Source organism: Macaca thibetana, chromosome 7 (genome assembly GCF_024542745.1).
Source record: "Macaca thibetana thibetana isolate TM-01 chromosome 7, ASM2454274v1, whole genome shotgun sequence".
Lineage (NCBI taxonomy): Eukaryota > Metazoa > Chordata > Mammalia > Primates > Cercopithecidae > Macaca > Macaca thibetana.
In genome coordinates, this window is record NC_065584.1 from 100,324,466 (window position 1) to 100,337,278 (window position 12,813).

Sequence of the window (12,813 nt, forward strand, 5' to 3'; positions counted from 1 at the left end):
CTTTGAGGGAGTGCAACGGAAACTGAATCCCCAGGACAACAGTGTGGGGAGGTGCAGCCTAATAACAGGTGATTGGGTCATAAGGGAGGAGTCCTCATGAATGGATTAATGTCCTTATGGAAGGAGGGGGTTGCTATAAGGCAAGTCCAGCCCCTGGGTGCCTCTTGGTCTCATGTGCTGGCTTCTACCTTCCACCCTTCTGCCATGGGATGACCCTCGCCAGATGCCAGCCTCACACTCTTGGATTTCACTACCTCCTCAGACTATGAGCTGAATAAATTTCTGTTCATTATAAATTACCTAGTCTCAGGCATTCTGTTACAGCAACAGAAAATGAACTGAGACAGGGAGGTAGTGCTGTTGGCCCCTTACCCCTGCCTGGTCCTCAGTCCTGTTCTACCTTATCCCACTTCCTCCAGGATCCAAACTCACCTTTTGAGGGCTGAAGATCACTTTGTATTTGCGAGTTCTGCCAGCCAATTTGTCAGCATTGACAAGACCTACAGAGAGAAGGAATGCAGCCCAGCAAGCCATGAGCCATCTGCACGAAGCAGTTACACTAGAAGCAGGGAAGCTTCTGGGCACGGTGGCTCACGTCTGTAATCCCAGCACTTTGAGAGGCTGAGGCGGGTGGATCACCTGAGGTCGGGAGTTTGCGACCAGCCTGGCCAACATGGTGAAACCTCGTCTCCACTAAAAATATAAAAAATTAGCCCAGTCTGGTGGTGGGCACCTGTAGTCACAGCTACTCAGGAGGCTGAGGCAGGAGAATCGCTTGAACCCGGGAGGTGGAGGTTGCGGTGAGCCCAGATCATGCCATTGTGCTCCAGACTGGGCAACAAGAGTGAAACTCCGTCTCAAAAAAAAAAAAAAAAAAAAATGACAACAACAAAAAAGAAGCAGGGAAGCAGATATCCTTCACAAGTGCTACAGCCAACTCAAACAATTATTTTCTTATTAGAGGGTCCTTATGGCCAAGGCCCTTAGATCTTGCCCGCCCTTTCCCACAGTTACACATAGTACCATGGCACACTCACTGGCAATGTATCGCATATTCTTGATGCGGGGTCTGACCAAGAAGCACAATCTATGAGAGAGAAAGAAAAAAAAAACAGTGAAGAAAAATTATCAAGTTGGATAGCAACTTAGAAGAAACTGAAATAATACCAACTTTTTTGCCATTTGCCCTACAGGTCTCATCCTAGCCAAAGTTATGCCATTCTCTTGGTCCACCATACACCAACCACAGAAGATACTCTCAACACAATGGGTAGAATGTGATGAGCTGGGTACATTACTGGCCCTATAGTGGACCCAAAAATTGCTGTTCTCAAATAACTTACAATCCAGTGGGCAAAAAAAGGTGCATATATGGAGTATGTTAACAGTCAGTGCCGAAAAAACAATACAAGAATACCCCATAAAAATATACAATTATTATTTGTCAGTTAAAAATAAAGGCTGGGCATTGTGGCTCACACCTGTAATCCTAACACTCTGGGAGGCCAAGGTGGGCAGATTGCTTGAGCTCAGGAGTTCGAAACTAGCCTCGGCAACACAGTGAGACCTCATCTCTATTAAAAATAATAATAGTAGGCTGGGAGCAGTGGCTCACACATATAATCCCAGCACTCTGGGAGGCAGAGGCGGGTGGATTACCTGACGTCAGTAGTTTGAGACCAGCCTGGCCAACATAGAGAAACCCCATCTCTACTAAAAAATACAAAAATTGGCTGGGCGTGGTGGTGCATGCCTGTAATCCCAGCTACTCAGGAGGCTGAGGCAGGAGAATCGCTTGAACCCGGGAGGCGGAGGTTGCAGTGAGCCCAGATTGCGCCATTGTTCTCCAGCCTGGATGACAAGAGCTAAACTCTGTCTCAAAAAATAAAATAAAATAAAATAAAATAAAAATTAATAATAATAATCGTAAAATAAAATACAAGAACTATAAGGCCTGGCGAGGTGGTGCATGCCTATAATTCCAGCATTTTGGGAGGCCGAGATGGGTGGATCACCTGAGGTCAAGAGTTCAAGACCAGCCTGGCCAACATAGAGAAACCCCATCTCTACTAAAAATACAAAAATTAGCTGGGCATGGTGGCAGGCGCCTGTAATCACAGCTACTTGGGAGGCTAAGGCAGGAAAATTGCTTGAACCTGGGAGGCAGAGGTTGCAGTGAGCTGAGATCCCGCCACTGCACTCCAACCTGGGTGACAGAGTTAGACTCCTACTCAAAAAACTAAAATAAAACTACAGGCGGATGCAGTGGTGCACACTTGTAATCCCAGTTACTCAGGAGTCTGAGGTAGGAGGATGCCTTGAGCCCAGGAGCTCAAGGCTGCAGTGAGCTATGATTGCACTCCAGCCTGTGCAACAGAGTGAGGCTCTGAAAATAAATTTCAGAGTGAGTCTCTGAAAATAAATAAATTTACTTAAAAAAATTTAAAAATGTAAGAAAGTAGTAGAAAATAATGTGTGCTATGACTGCACCACTGCAGTTCAGCCTGTGCAACAGAGTGAGACTCTGAAAATAAATTTCGGAGTCTCTGAAAATAAATAAATTTAATTAAAAAAATTTAAAAATGTAAGAAAGTAATAGAAAATAATGTTTTTCAAACTGGGGTCCATGGATATATTCTCCATGTATCCAGGAGAATTTTTTCTTCTAAGAAAGCGTGTACATTAAGTTTCAGAAATACTTTAAAATCAAGACAACAGCTGTACATGACTACATGCCAAGTGAACAGGATAAATACAAAATGCCACGGAAATCCAGAGGAGAAAATCACCCTGGACTGGAAGGGCAACAGAGAGCTTCATGGAGGAGGTGGCTGGGCTCTGAATGATGGACATTCTTTTTTATTATTATTTTTTTTTATTTTTGAGACAGAGTCTCGCTCTCTCGCCCAGGCTGGAGTGCAGTGGCGCGATCTCGGCTCACTGCAAGCTCCGCCTCCCGGGTTCACGCCACTCTCCTGTCTCAGCCTCCGGAGTAGCTGGGACTACAGGCACCCGCCACAATACCTGGCTAATTTTTTGTATTTTTTTAGTAAAGACGGGGTTTCACCGTGTTAGCCACGATGGTCTTGATCTCCTGACCTCGTGATCCGCCCGTCTTGGCCCCCCAAAGTGCTGGGATTACAGGCGTGAGCCACCGCGCCCGGCGGACATTCTTTATAGGAGCAGTGAGGACAGGAGAGAATTTCAGGCAGAGCGAATGGAGTGATGAAAAAGGTGAAGGCACAGGCACAGAGCTGAGAGGCGGGTGGAAGCACAACTCAACAGAGGCTTGAAGGGGACACACGAGAGACAAGGCTGGAAAGGTAATGTGGGAGGCCACGCTGCAGACAGCCTTGGAGTCTATGCACGAGAGACAAGGCTGGAAAGGTAATGTGGGAGGCCACGCTGCAGACAGCCTTGGAGTCTATGACAAATAATGTAGACAATCTTCAGCAAGTAATGAGAGCCCTAGAAGATTCTTATTTTTTTTTCTTTTTTTTTTTTTGAGATGGAGTATTGCTTTGTCACCCAGTCTGGAGTGCAGTGGCGTGATCTTGGCTCACTGCAACTCATCCACCTCCCGGGTTCAAGTGATTCGCCTGGCTCGGCCTCCTGAGTGGCTGGGATTACAGGCACACGCCACCACACCAGGCTAATTTTTGTATTTTTAGTAGAGATGGGGTTACACCATGTTGGCCAGGCTGGTCTCTATCTCCTGACCCAGAAGATCTGCCCACCTCGGCCTCCCAAAGTGCTGGGATTACAGGCATGAGTTGCTGCACCCGGCTGCCTTGCAGTTTCTTGAGAAAAGCACGATGAAAATAATTTTGAAAGATTAGCCAATCTGGTTATAGACTGTAATATAAATTAGAGAGGGAAGAGGACAAGAAACTACAGAAAGGAAACTACAGACAACAAAACAAACCAAGACAAAACAAAACAAAACAAAACTACAGAAGAGTAACTTAGCCATGAAATTGTAAAGTTCAGGGAGGTGAACCATATATCTCAGCCAAGGACAGATGAAAGGCAAATGTGCCCCTAGGGACCTCCTCCAGCTTGGAGTAGGGACAGATTCTCCCAGACACTCACTGTTCACTGGAGCTGAGGGCTGGCTTGTTCTCCACCTTGTATAGCTTGTCTACTTCGTGTTGCTACAGAGAGAATCCAATAAGACAATGGACATAAGAGTGCCTGAAAAGCACAAAGGGTGATACGAAGATAGGGAACTTCTTGAGGGCTTCCTAATTATGCTAATTCTAGGAATCAAACTGCTCCCCTGACAACCAACCCACTGAACTTTCCTCAAGCTGTCAATAGGAAAACCAAAAATAAAATAAAAACAGTATGGGCCAGGTGCGGTGGCTCATGCTTGTAATCCCAGCATGTTGGGAGGCCAAGGCAGGAGGATCACTTGAACCCAGGAGTTTGAGATCAGCCTGGGTAACATAACAAGACTCCATCTCTACAAAATTAAAAAAAAAAATCATATATTCCGTAGCAAATAGACTCAGAAAAATAAATAACAAATTTAAATTTAAAAATTAACCAGGTGTAGTGGCACATGCCTGTGGTCCCAGCTACTTGGGAGGCTGAGGCAGGAGGATCGCCTGAATCCAGGAGGTCAAGACTGCAGTGAGCTGTGATTGTGCCATTGTACTATATTCCAGCCTGGGTGACGGGGAGAGACTTCGTCTCCCTCCTCAAAAAAATACAAAACAAAAAAATATGAACAACAGCATCGATCTCCCTTTTCCACCCAATTAAGCTACCCTATGTTTGCCTTACAACGGTAGTCACTCTTCAGTAATTTGTATTGTTCATCAAAAGAAAAACTGCTCAAAGAGGAAAGAGGGGCATGACCCCCAGGGGAAAGGGATGGTACCTTCAGAATGGAGACATTGGCAATTCGATCCAAAGGGCTCATGAGATCTGCCTCAATGAATAAATCCTTTTTTCCAGGAAGCTGAAGGAGACACAATATGTTGGGTCACTCACAGGTCACACGAGCTTCCTCACCTGAGAACTAGCCTAGCCACCCATCTAACAGAAGCATAGTCTCTGAGGTGGGAGGGCACTAAGCATCGTCTAGCCCGGCACCTTATTTATTATCTGTATCCACAGTTGACACTTCTCTCTATATTTACCTGTTTTGCCTTCTTGTTTTCTGTACCAGTGGGAAGAAGGCATCCCACCTTCTTTCTCAGGTTAACTCCTTGTCACTCAACCCTTCTGCTCACCTGTGACCTTGGTCTGCACCTCACTCCCCTTCTCTGCTGTCTCCTCCACTTTGGCTCCCAACCACCCCTGGTCTCCTGCTGAACAAAGCCAAACACAACAGAACCCCACCTTGCATTTTTCTCCTAAGTACAAAATAAAATAGCGCACGCTCACTGCAGAAAACTTAGCAAACCCGGGACAATCCTCACCCCATCACCCTTCCACTCCCCCACCCCACAGTCCCTGTCATACGATTTCTACACCACCACTCCTGACACAGATCTCAGTGTCTGTTCAGAGGAAGGAGAGGTCACAGTTAGTGACAGGGAGCGGAAAGTCATTGGGAGAATCCTCTCAACCAGGCCTTCATGAATGGGTAGGGTGTTGACACGGATGTTTGAAGAGGGCAGTCCAGCAAAAATCAGAAAGAGAACATAGGCTGTGTGGTCTCGATTTTGGGGACGATTTTGCCCTCTGGGGGACATTTGGCAATATCCAGACACATTTTTGGTTATCTGACTCACGGTAGGGGTTTTACTGGCATCTCGTGAGTAGAGGCCAGGGATGCTGCGAGACATCCAACAATGCACAGGCCAGCCCCCACCACAAAGAATGATCCAGTCCAAAAGGTCAACGGTATAGAGGGCAGGAAATTTTTTATTTATTCATTTTTAATCTTATTTGTTGTTTTGTTTTGTTTGTTTTTTGAGACGAAGCCTCCCTCTGACACCCAGGCTGGAGTGCAGTGGTGTGATCTCGGCTCACTGCAACCTCTGGCTCCCAGATTCCACTAATTCTCTGCCTCAGCCTCCCAAGTAGCTGAGATTACAGGTGCCCGCCACCACACCTGGCTAATTTTTGTATTTTTAGTAGAGACAGCATTTCACTTGGGAGGCCGAGACGGGCGGATCACGAGGTCAGGAGATCGAGACCATCCTGGCTAATACGGTGAAACCCCGTCTCTACTAAAAATACAAAAAACTAGCCGGGCGAGGTGGCGGGCGCCTGTGGTCCCAGCTACTCGGGAGGCTGAGGCAGGAGAATGGCGGGAACCCGGGAGGCGGAGCTTGCAGTGAGCTGAGGTCCGGCCACTGCACTCCAGCCTGGGCGACAGAGCGAGACTCCGTCTCAAAAAAAAAAAAAGAAAAAGAGACAGCATTTCACCATCTTGGCCAGGCTGGTCTTGAACTCCTGACCTCGTGATCCACCTGCCTCAGCCTCCCAAAGTGCTGGGATTACAGGTGTGAGCTACCGCTACCGGTCTGTTTTTTGTTTTGTTTTTTGTTTTTAAAGACAGTCTTGCTCTGTTGTCCAGGCTGGAGTGCAGTGGCAGGACCTCAGCTCACTGCAACCTCTGCCTCCCAGGGTCAAGCAATTCTCCTGCCTCAGCCTCCCAAGTAGCGGGGATTACAGGTGCATGCCACCACACCTGGCTAATTTTTGTATTTTTAGTAGACATGGAATTTCGCCATGTTGGCCAGGATGTTCTCAAACCCTTGACTCCTCAGGTGATCCACCTGCCTCAGCCTCCCCAAGTGTTGGGATTACAGGTGTGAGCCACCACGTTTGGGCTTTTTAAATGTTTCTTTATTTTTTAGTTTCCCAAACCCAAAATGGTCAACAGAGGGTAGGAAATCTTGAGGTAGGTGAATGGTGAAAAATAGACCGAAATAGTTGGCTAGGATTGAGCAGGAAGGGCTCCAAATGCCAGCTTTGGGGAGTGTGGCCTTGATCCTCTAATTAACAGGGAAAAATAAAGCTTTTGTGCACTGAAGCATTCCAATCAGCTGGAAATGTTAATGAATCTGAAGACTGGAGAAACAGGAGGCAGGGAGTCCACTTAGGGAGTTAATGAAACCATCCAGGAAGCCCAAGCATGTGGCAACGAAAGAGGGCCTGATTTAGGCTGGTGGTGGTATGAGCAAAAATAGATTAAGAGATACATGGAATGTGTAATATAATGTTGGTTTGTTTTTTTTGTTTTTTTTTTTTTTGAGATGGAGTTTCACTCTTGTTGCCCAGGCTGGAGTGCAATGGCATGATCTCAGCTCACCCCAACCTCCACCTCCTGGGTTCAAGCAATTCTCCTGCCTCAGCCTCCCAAGTAGCTGGGATTACAAGCATGCGCCACCATGCCCAGCTAATTTTGTATTTTTAGTAGAGACAGGGTTTCTCCATGTTGGTCAGGCTGGTCTCGAACTCCCGACCTCAGGTGATCTGCCCGCCTTGGCCTCCCAAAGTACTGGGATTACAGGCATGAGCCACCGCGCCCAGCCTAATATAAATTTTTAAAATACTTCAAAGAAATTAACAGTGTTAACAGTGCTTATAACTTATGGTAGGGCCATAAGTAATTTTTTTTTCTTTTTACTTTCCTTGATCTTCTTACATTTTCTATAATATGCAAGTGTTATTTTATAATCACCATAAAAAAGTTATGTGTAAAGAAGTATACATGGAACTCAGCAACTGGTTCAGTTAAGTATCAGGGTGAAGGACAGGCAAAGATGATTTTGATATTTCAAGCCTGAATAGCAATGCACATTAACAAAAATTAAGTCAGAAGTTAGTTAGGACAGGACGTTATTGCCTGGAAATCCACTTTGGCCATGCTGAATAAGCCAGTGGGTTCAAGTTTCTCTCCTTGGTCTCCTCTACTTGATCTCACCTGAACTAGCGGCTTTAACTGGCACCTCTTTTCAATTCTTCAGACATTTGTTGCAAGTCTTTTATGTGCATGTCACTGTGCAAGCACTAAGTATAAAAGAGAAATAGGCTGGGTGTGGTGGCTCATGCCTATAATCCCAGCACTTTGGGAGGCCGAGACGGGCAGATCACCTGAAGTCAGGAGTTCGAGACCAGCCTGGCCACATGGTGAAACTCTGTCTCTACTAAAAATACAAAAATTAGCCAGGTGGGCTAGTGCGCACCTGTAATCCCAGCTACTCCGGAGGCTGAAGCAGAACCTGGGAGGTGGAGGTTGCAGTGAGCCAAGATTGCGCCACTGCACTCCAGCCTGGGCAACGGAGTGAGACTCTGTCTCAAAAAAAATAAATAAGTAAAATTAAATAGAAATAAAATCTGGTCCAAGATGCCCTGCTGTTCTCGTCTTGATCCATCTTCCTTCCAGTCCTCACAATGGAGCTGCAGTTCCACATTTCTATCTGCTGGATGTTACAAGCTGTATTTCTCACTGGCATCTTAACTTCCCCCATCCAAACCCAAACAAATCAACTTCCCCCACCAAACCTGTTCCTTTTTCTAATTATTTTTCTCATTTCTATTCAATGTTCATACAACAAATATTTATTAAGCATATGGTGCATGCTTGACTCTAAGCTAGGTACTCACTGGGTAGTGTTGACCAAAACAAACGTGATCCCTGCCCACCTTCCAATCTAATGAGGAATACAGACATAAAATGAATAACTAAATGATTACACAAGTAATCCATTAAAATCACAGTAGCAGTATTATTTTCCTAATAACCAGGTTAAAAATCTCACTCATTTTTGCTTCTCCTCAACCTTTATGACCAATCAGTAAGTCTTTCGCCATAACTTAAAAATTCATCATTTCCCTTCATTCCCATTGCTACCAGTTTTGTGTGGGCCTTTATTACTTGTCTAATCTACGGTCTCCTAACTGGCCTTCTTGTTGCCCATTTACCCCACCACACACATCACTATTAGAATCATCATCAAGTATTGTCTCATGCCACAAATGGAAAAAAAAAAAAATCGTCAGTGGCTACCGTGTAACTGCTGATGGCTGTCTTCCCTGTACATGCCTTGTCTTTCCCTGGTTTGTCAACTTTGCTCCTACCAATCTATCTGCCTGGAGCATGCTTAGTCGCCAAAGAAAATAAGCTTATTATTCACACTCACCTCCTTGAAGCTCCTAGATCATCACCCCAGCTAGAAATGATCACTTATTCTGAACTCTTCGGGTACACTACTCTATCACTCATTTACCACCTGTGTGTGATAATTTGTGCTTCACACAGCTCCTGCTGGAGTGGTAGGATCCCTAATGGCAAATATGTCTTAACCATCTTTCTGTCCCTAGGGATGCCTGGCACTAATGGTGTCTCCCTTGCCTGTATGGGGGTTGGGGGCTGATTTCCATTAACTCTCTGGCCAGGTTCCAAACAGCTCTTACTACTCCCTGGATTCACTCTGGACCTGCTGGGGAAGCTCCAAGGAACTACCAGGGGCCAAGAACAAGATAAAAGGGGCACGGCAAGGAAGAAATGTGCATCCAATGAGTGCTAAACTGTAGATGCGATAAAGTCGCCAGGCGAGCACTGACCTGCTCCAGCAGATAGATGAGCTGGTCTCGAGCCAGCCTCTTGAGCATGGAGAAATCAGGCAGCTCAGGGGCGTCTGGCCGATGGGGAAAAGCCATGGCAGCGGTGACCTGCGCCGCGGAGTGGAAGGACGCCCTTCGCTCTGAGAAGGCCGGCCGCAGCCCAGGGGAAGCGCAAGGGGGCTATCCTTCAGGCCTGGGCACCGACTTCCAAAGACCCCAGAGGTGCCCTCGCTCCTCAGCAGCACTCCAGGAATGAATGGCCACCTCCAGGCAAAGAGAGCTACTACCGCGGAGCAGCCTTGTCTCAGACCTGCAGCCACCGTGTCCTGACCCTCCCTCCCTGATCCACTCAACCCGTCAGCAGGATTCCGGTCTACACCCCGCAGAGACTCCGCAGCGTACTGGGAGAACCCAGTCTCCTGCCAGAAAGAGAAGCGACTTCCTAGATCTCCCGGAAGTCCCTTTCGTTCCCAGCGCTTCGCGTACCAGGAAGGGGACGGTGTCTTGAAAGGGACATTTAAAAATCGGAGGCAATGAGTCTATTAATTAGGTGGCTGTGCCTGGGGTCCCAGCACTCAAGAGGCTGAAGTGGGAGAATCGCTCGAGTTAGGGAGGCGGAGATTGCAGTGAACTGTGATCGCGCTACTGCACCCCAACCTGGGCAACAAAGCTAGACCTTGCCTCAAAAAAAAAAAAAAAAAAAAAAAAAAGAAAAGAAAAAAGACATAATGGATGCAACAGGCTAACAATACCTGAACTCTGATCAGTCATACCATCATGTCATTTCCTGGTGAGATGCATAGGAAATACAGAGCATCACCTACCTAATCAAGCCTCAAGAGCTGACTACGAGTTTATAGGCTATATAGAGATTAGCAGGAATATGTTAAGACATCGTAGGTATGAAATCAACCATACCCAAAATGTAGGAAATTATATGGGACAAATGATCTGTCTTATTTAAAAAAAAATGGCAAAGGGAGAAATGTGGGAGGGGGAAACACTTCAGAATAAAAGAGATTTAAGGGATATATAACTAAATGTTTCAATGTGTGGATCTTCTTCGGATAATAATTGAAAGATAACTGATTTAAGGAATTACTAAAACTTTTCAGGTATTGTATTTCTTTTCTTTTCATTTTTTTCCAGACAGAGTTTCGCCCTTTTGCCTAGTGGAGGATCTTGGCTCATTGCAAGCTCCACGCCACACCCCCACCCCCACCCCCGGCCCTAGGTTCAAGCGATTCTCCTGCCTCAGTCTCCCGAGTAGGCTGGAATTACAGGCGCGTGCCACCATGCCTGGCTAATTTTTGTAATTTTGGTAGAGACTGGGTTTCACTATGTTGGCCAGGCTGATCTCAAACTCCTGACCTCAAGTGATCCACCTGTCTCGGCCTCCCAAAGTGCTGGGGTTACAGGCGTGAGCCACAGCGTCCAGTCAGGTATTGCATTTCTATGTTATCATTTTTTTTTTTTATTTCTATGTTATTCAGGTTTGTATTTCTGTTAAAAAGAAGTCCTTATCTCTTAGAGATACATACTGAAGTTTTTACAGATGAAATAATTTGGCCAGGAGTTCGTGTCTGTAATTCCCACCAAGTTGGGAAGTCCAGGTGGCGGGGCAGGGCGGAGGGCGGGAGTTGCTTTAGCTGGGAGTTTGAGATGAGATTGGTCAACTACAACACGTAAAAAATAGCCAGGCGTGGTGGTAGGCACCTTTAATCTCGATACTTGGGAGGCTGAGGCAGGAGGATCACTTGAGCCCAGGAGTTTGAGGCTGCAGTGAGCTATGATCATGCTACAGCACCCCAGCCTGGGCAACAAAGTGAGACACCATTTCTTTTTTTCTTTTTCTTTGAGATGGAGTTTCGCTCTTGTTGCCCAGGCTGGAGTGCAATGGCACAATCTCAGCTCACTGAAACCTCCACCTCCAGGTTCAAGTGATTCTCCTGCTGCAGCCTCCTGAGTAGCTGGGATTACAGGCATGCGCCATGCGCCTGGCTAATTTTGTATTTTTAGTAGAGATGGGGTTTCTCCATGTTGGTCAGGCTGGTCTCGAACTCCTGACCTCAGGTGATCTGCCTGCCTTGGCCTACCAAAGTGCTGGGATTATAGGCGCCAGCCACCATGCCTGGCCTGATCTGTCTCTTAAAAAATGAAAAAATGCTAAAATATGTTTGGGATTTGCTTTAAAATAACCCAGAGGGAGATGTAGGAACACTCAGGAAAAAGACTGGGCCAGGCACGGTGGCTCACGCCTGTAATCCCAGCACTTTGGGTGACCGAGGCAGGTGGATTGCTTGAGCCCAGGAGTTCAAGACCAGCCTAGGCAACATAGCAAGACCCCCATGTCTATAAAAAAATTTAAAAATGATTGGCCATTTGTTAATTGTTAAAGCTGATGGGTACATGGGGGTTTATTGCATTTTAGTATTCTACTTCTTTATTTAGAGATGGAGTGTTGCTCTGTTGCTCAGGTTGGATTGCAGTGGCATAGTCATAGCTTACAGCAGCCTGGAGCTCCTGGGCTCAAGTGATCCTCCCGCCTCAGCCCCCCAGATAGCTGGAATACAGTCATATGCCACCTTGCTGAGCTTTTCCCTACTTTTCTATGTTTGAAAAGCTATATAATACAAGGTTAAGCAAAAAACAAAAAATATGCTGTGCTCACAACTGGACTTTGAGAGCTCAGTATTTTATGCTGAGCCTTTCTTCTCACTAACCCCCTTAGATTGAATCTTGGCTGCAGTAGGAGGTGGAGGTTGCCCTAAAGTGGTGGGATTTACTCCCACTGCCGTTTAAAGAAGATGAGTGAAGCATTACCTTACACTCCTTTTTTTCCCCCTGGAGTCTCACTCTGTTGCCCAGGCTGAAGGGCAATGGTGCGATCTTGGCTAACTCCCAGGTTCATGCGATTCTCTTGCCCCAGCCTCTGGAGCAGCTGGGGTTACAGGCATGTGCCACCACTCCTGGCTAATTTTTGTATTTTTGGTAGAGATGAGGTGTCTCCATGTTGGCCAAGCTGGTCTCAAATCCTGACCTCAGGTGATCTGCCTGCCTCAGCCTCCCAAAGTGCTGGGCTTACAGGTGTGAGCCACCGCACCCAGCCTTTTTAAAATTTTTATCCCATGACTTTTTTTAATCCTATAACTTTTTTTCATAAGTTTTTTCCATAATTTTTTTTTTTTTTTTTTTTTTTTTTTTTTTTTGAGATGGAGTCTTGCTCTGTCATCCAGGCTGGAGTGCAATGGTATGATCTCGGCTCACTACAACCTCCACCTC

At 46.2% G+C, this 12,813-nt stretch overlaps 1 protein-coding gene across 5 annotated transcripts in view; it reads right to left on the reverse strand.

The window, feature by feature from the left end:
- The window catches only part of VPS33B (VPS33B late endosome and lysosome associated), a 33,104-nt gene that overhangs the window by 15,107 nt on the left and 5,184 nt on the right, over positions 1-12,813 (reverse strand). The window contains exons 1-5 of one of the 5 annotated variants that reach the window (XM_050797652.1): positions 9,532-10,218; positions 4,886-4,966; positions 4,093-4,154; positions 1,038-1,087; positions 433-500 (exon numbers count right to left, since the gene is read on the reverse strand). In XM_050797652.1, the coding sequence (XP_050653609.1) occupies positions 433-500; positions 1,038-1,087; positions 4,093-4,154; positions 4,886-4,966; positions 9,532-9,627 (357 nt within the window). In that variant the 5' untranslated portion in view covers positions 9,628-10,218. Of the gene's footprint in view, positions 1-432; positions 501-1,037; positions 1,088-4,092; positions 4,195-4,885; positions 4,970-9,531; positions 10,219-12,813 lie in introns of those variants that run through there. The other 4 variants (XM_050797654.1, XM_050797653.1, XM_050797655.1 and 1 more) reach the window with 4 other exon arrangements.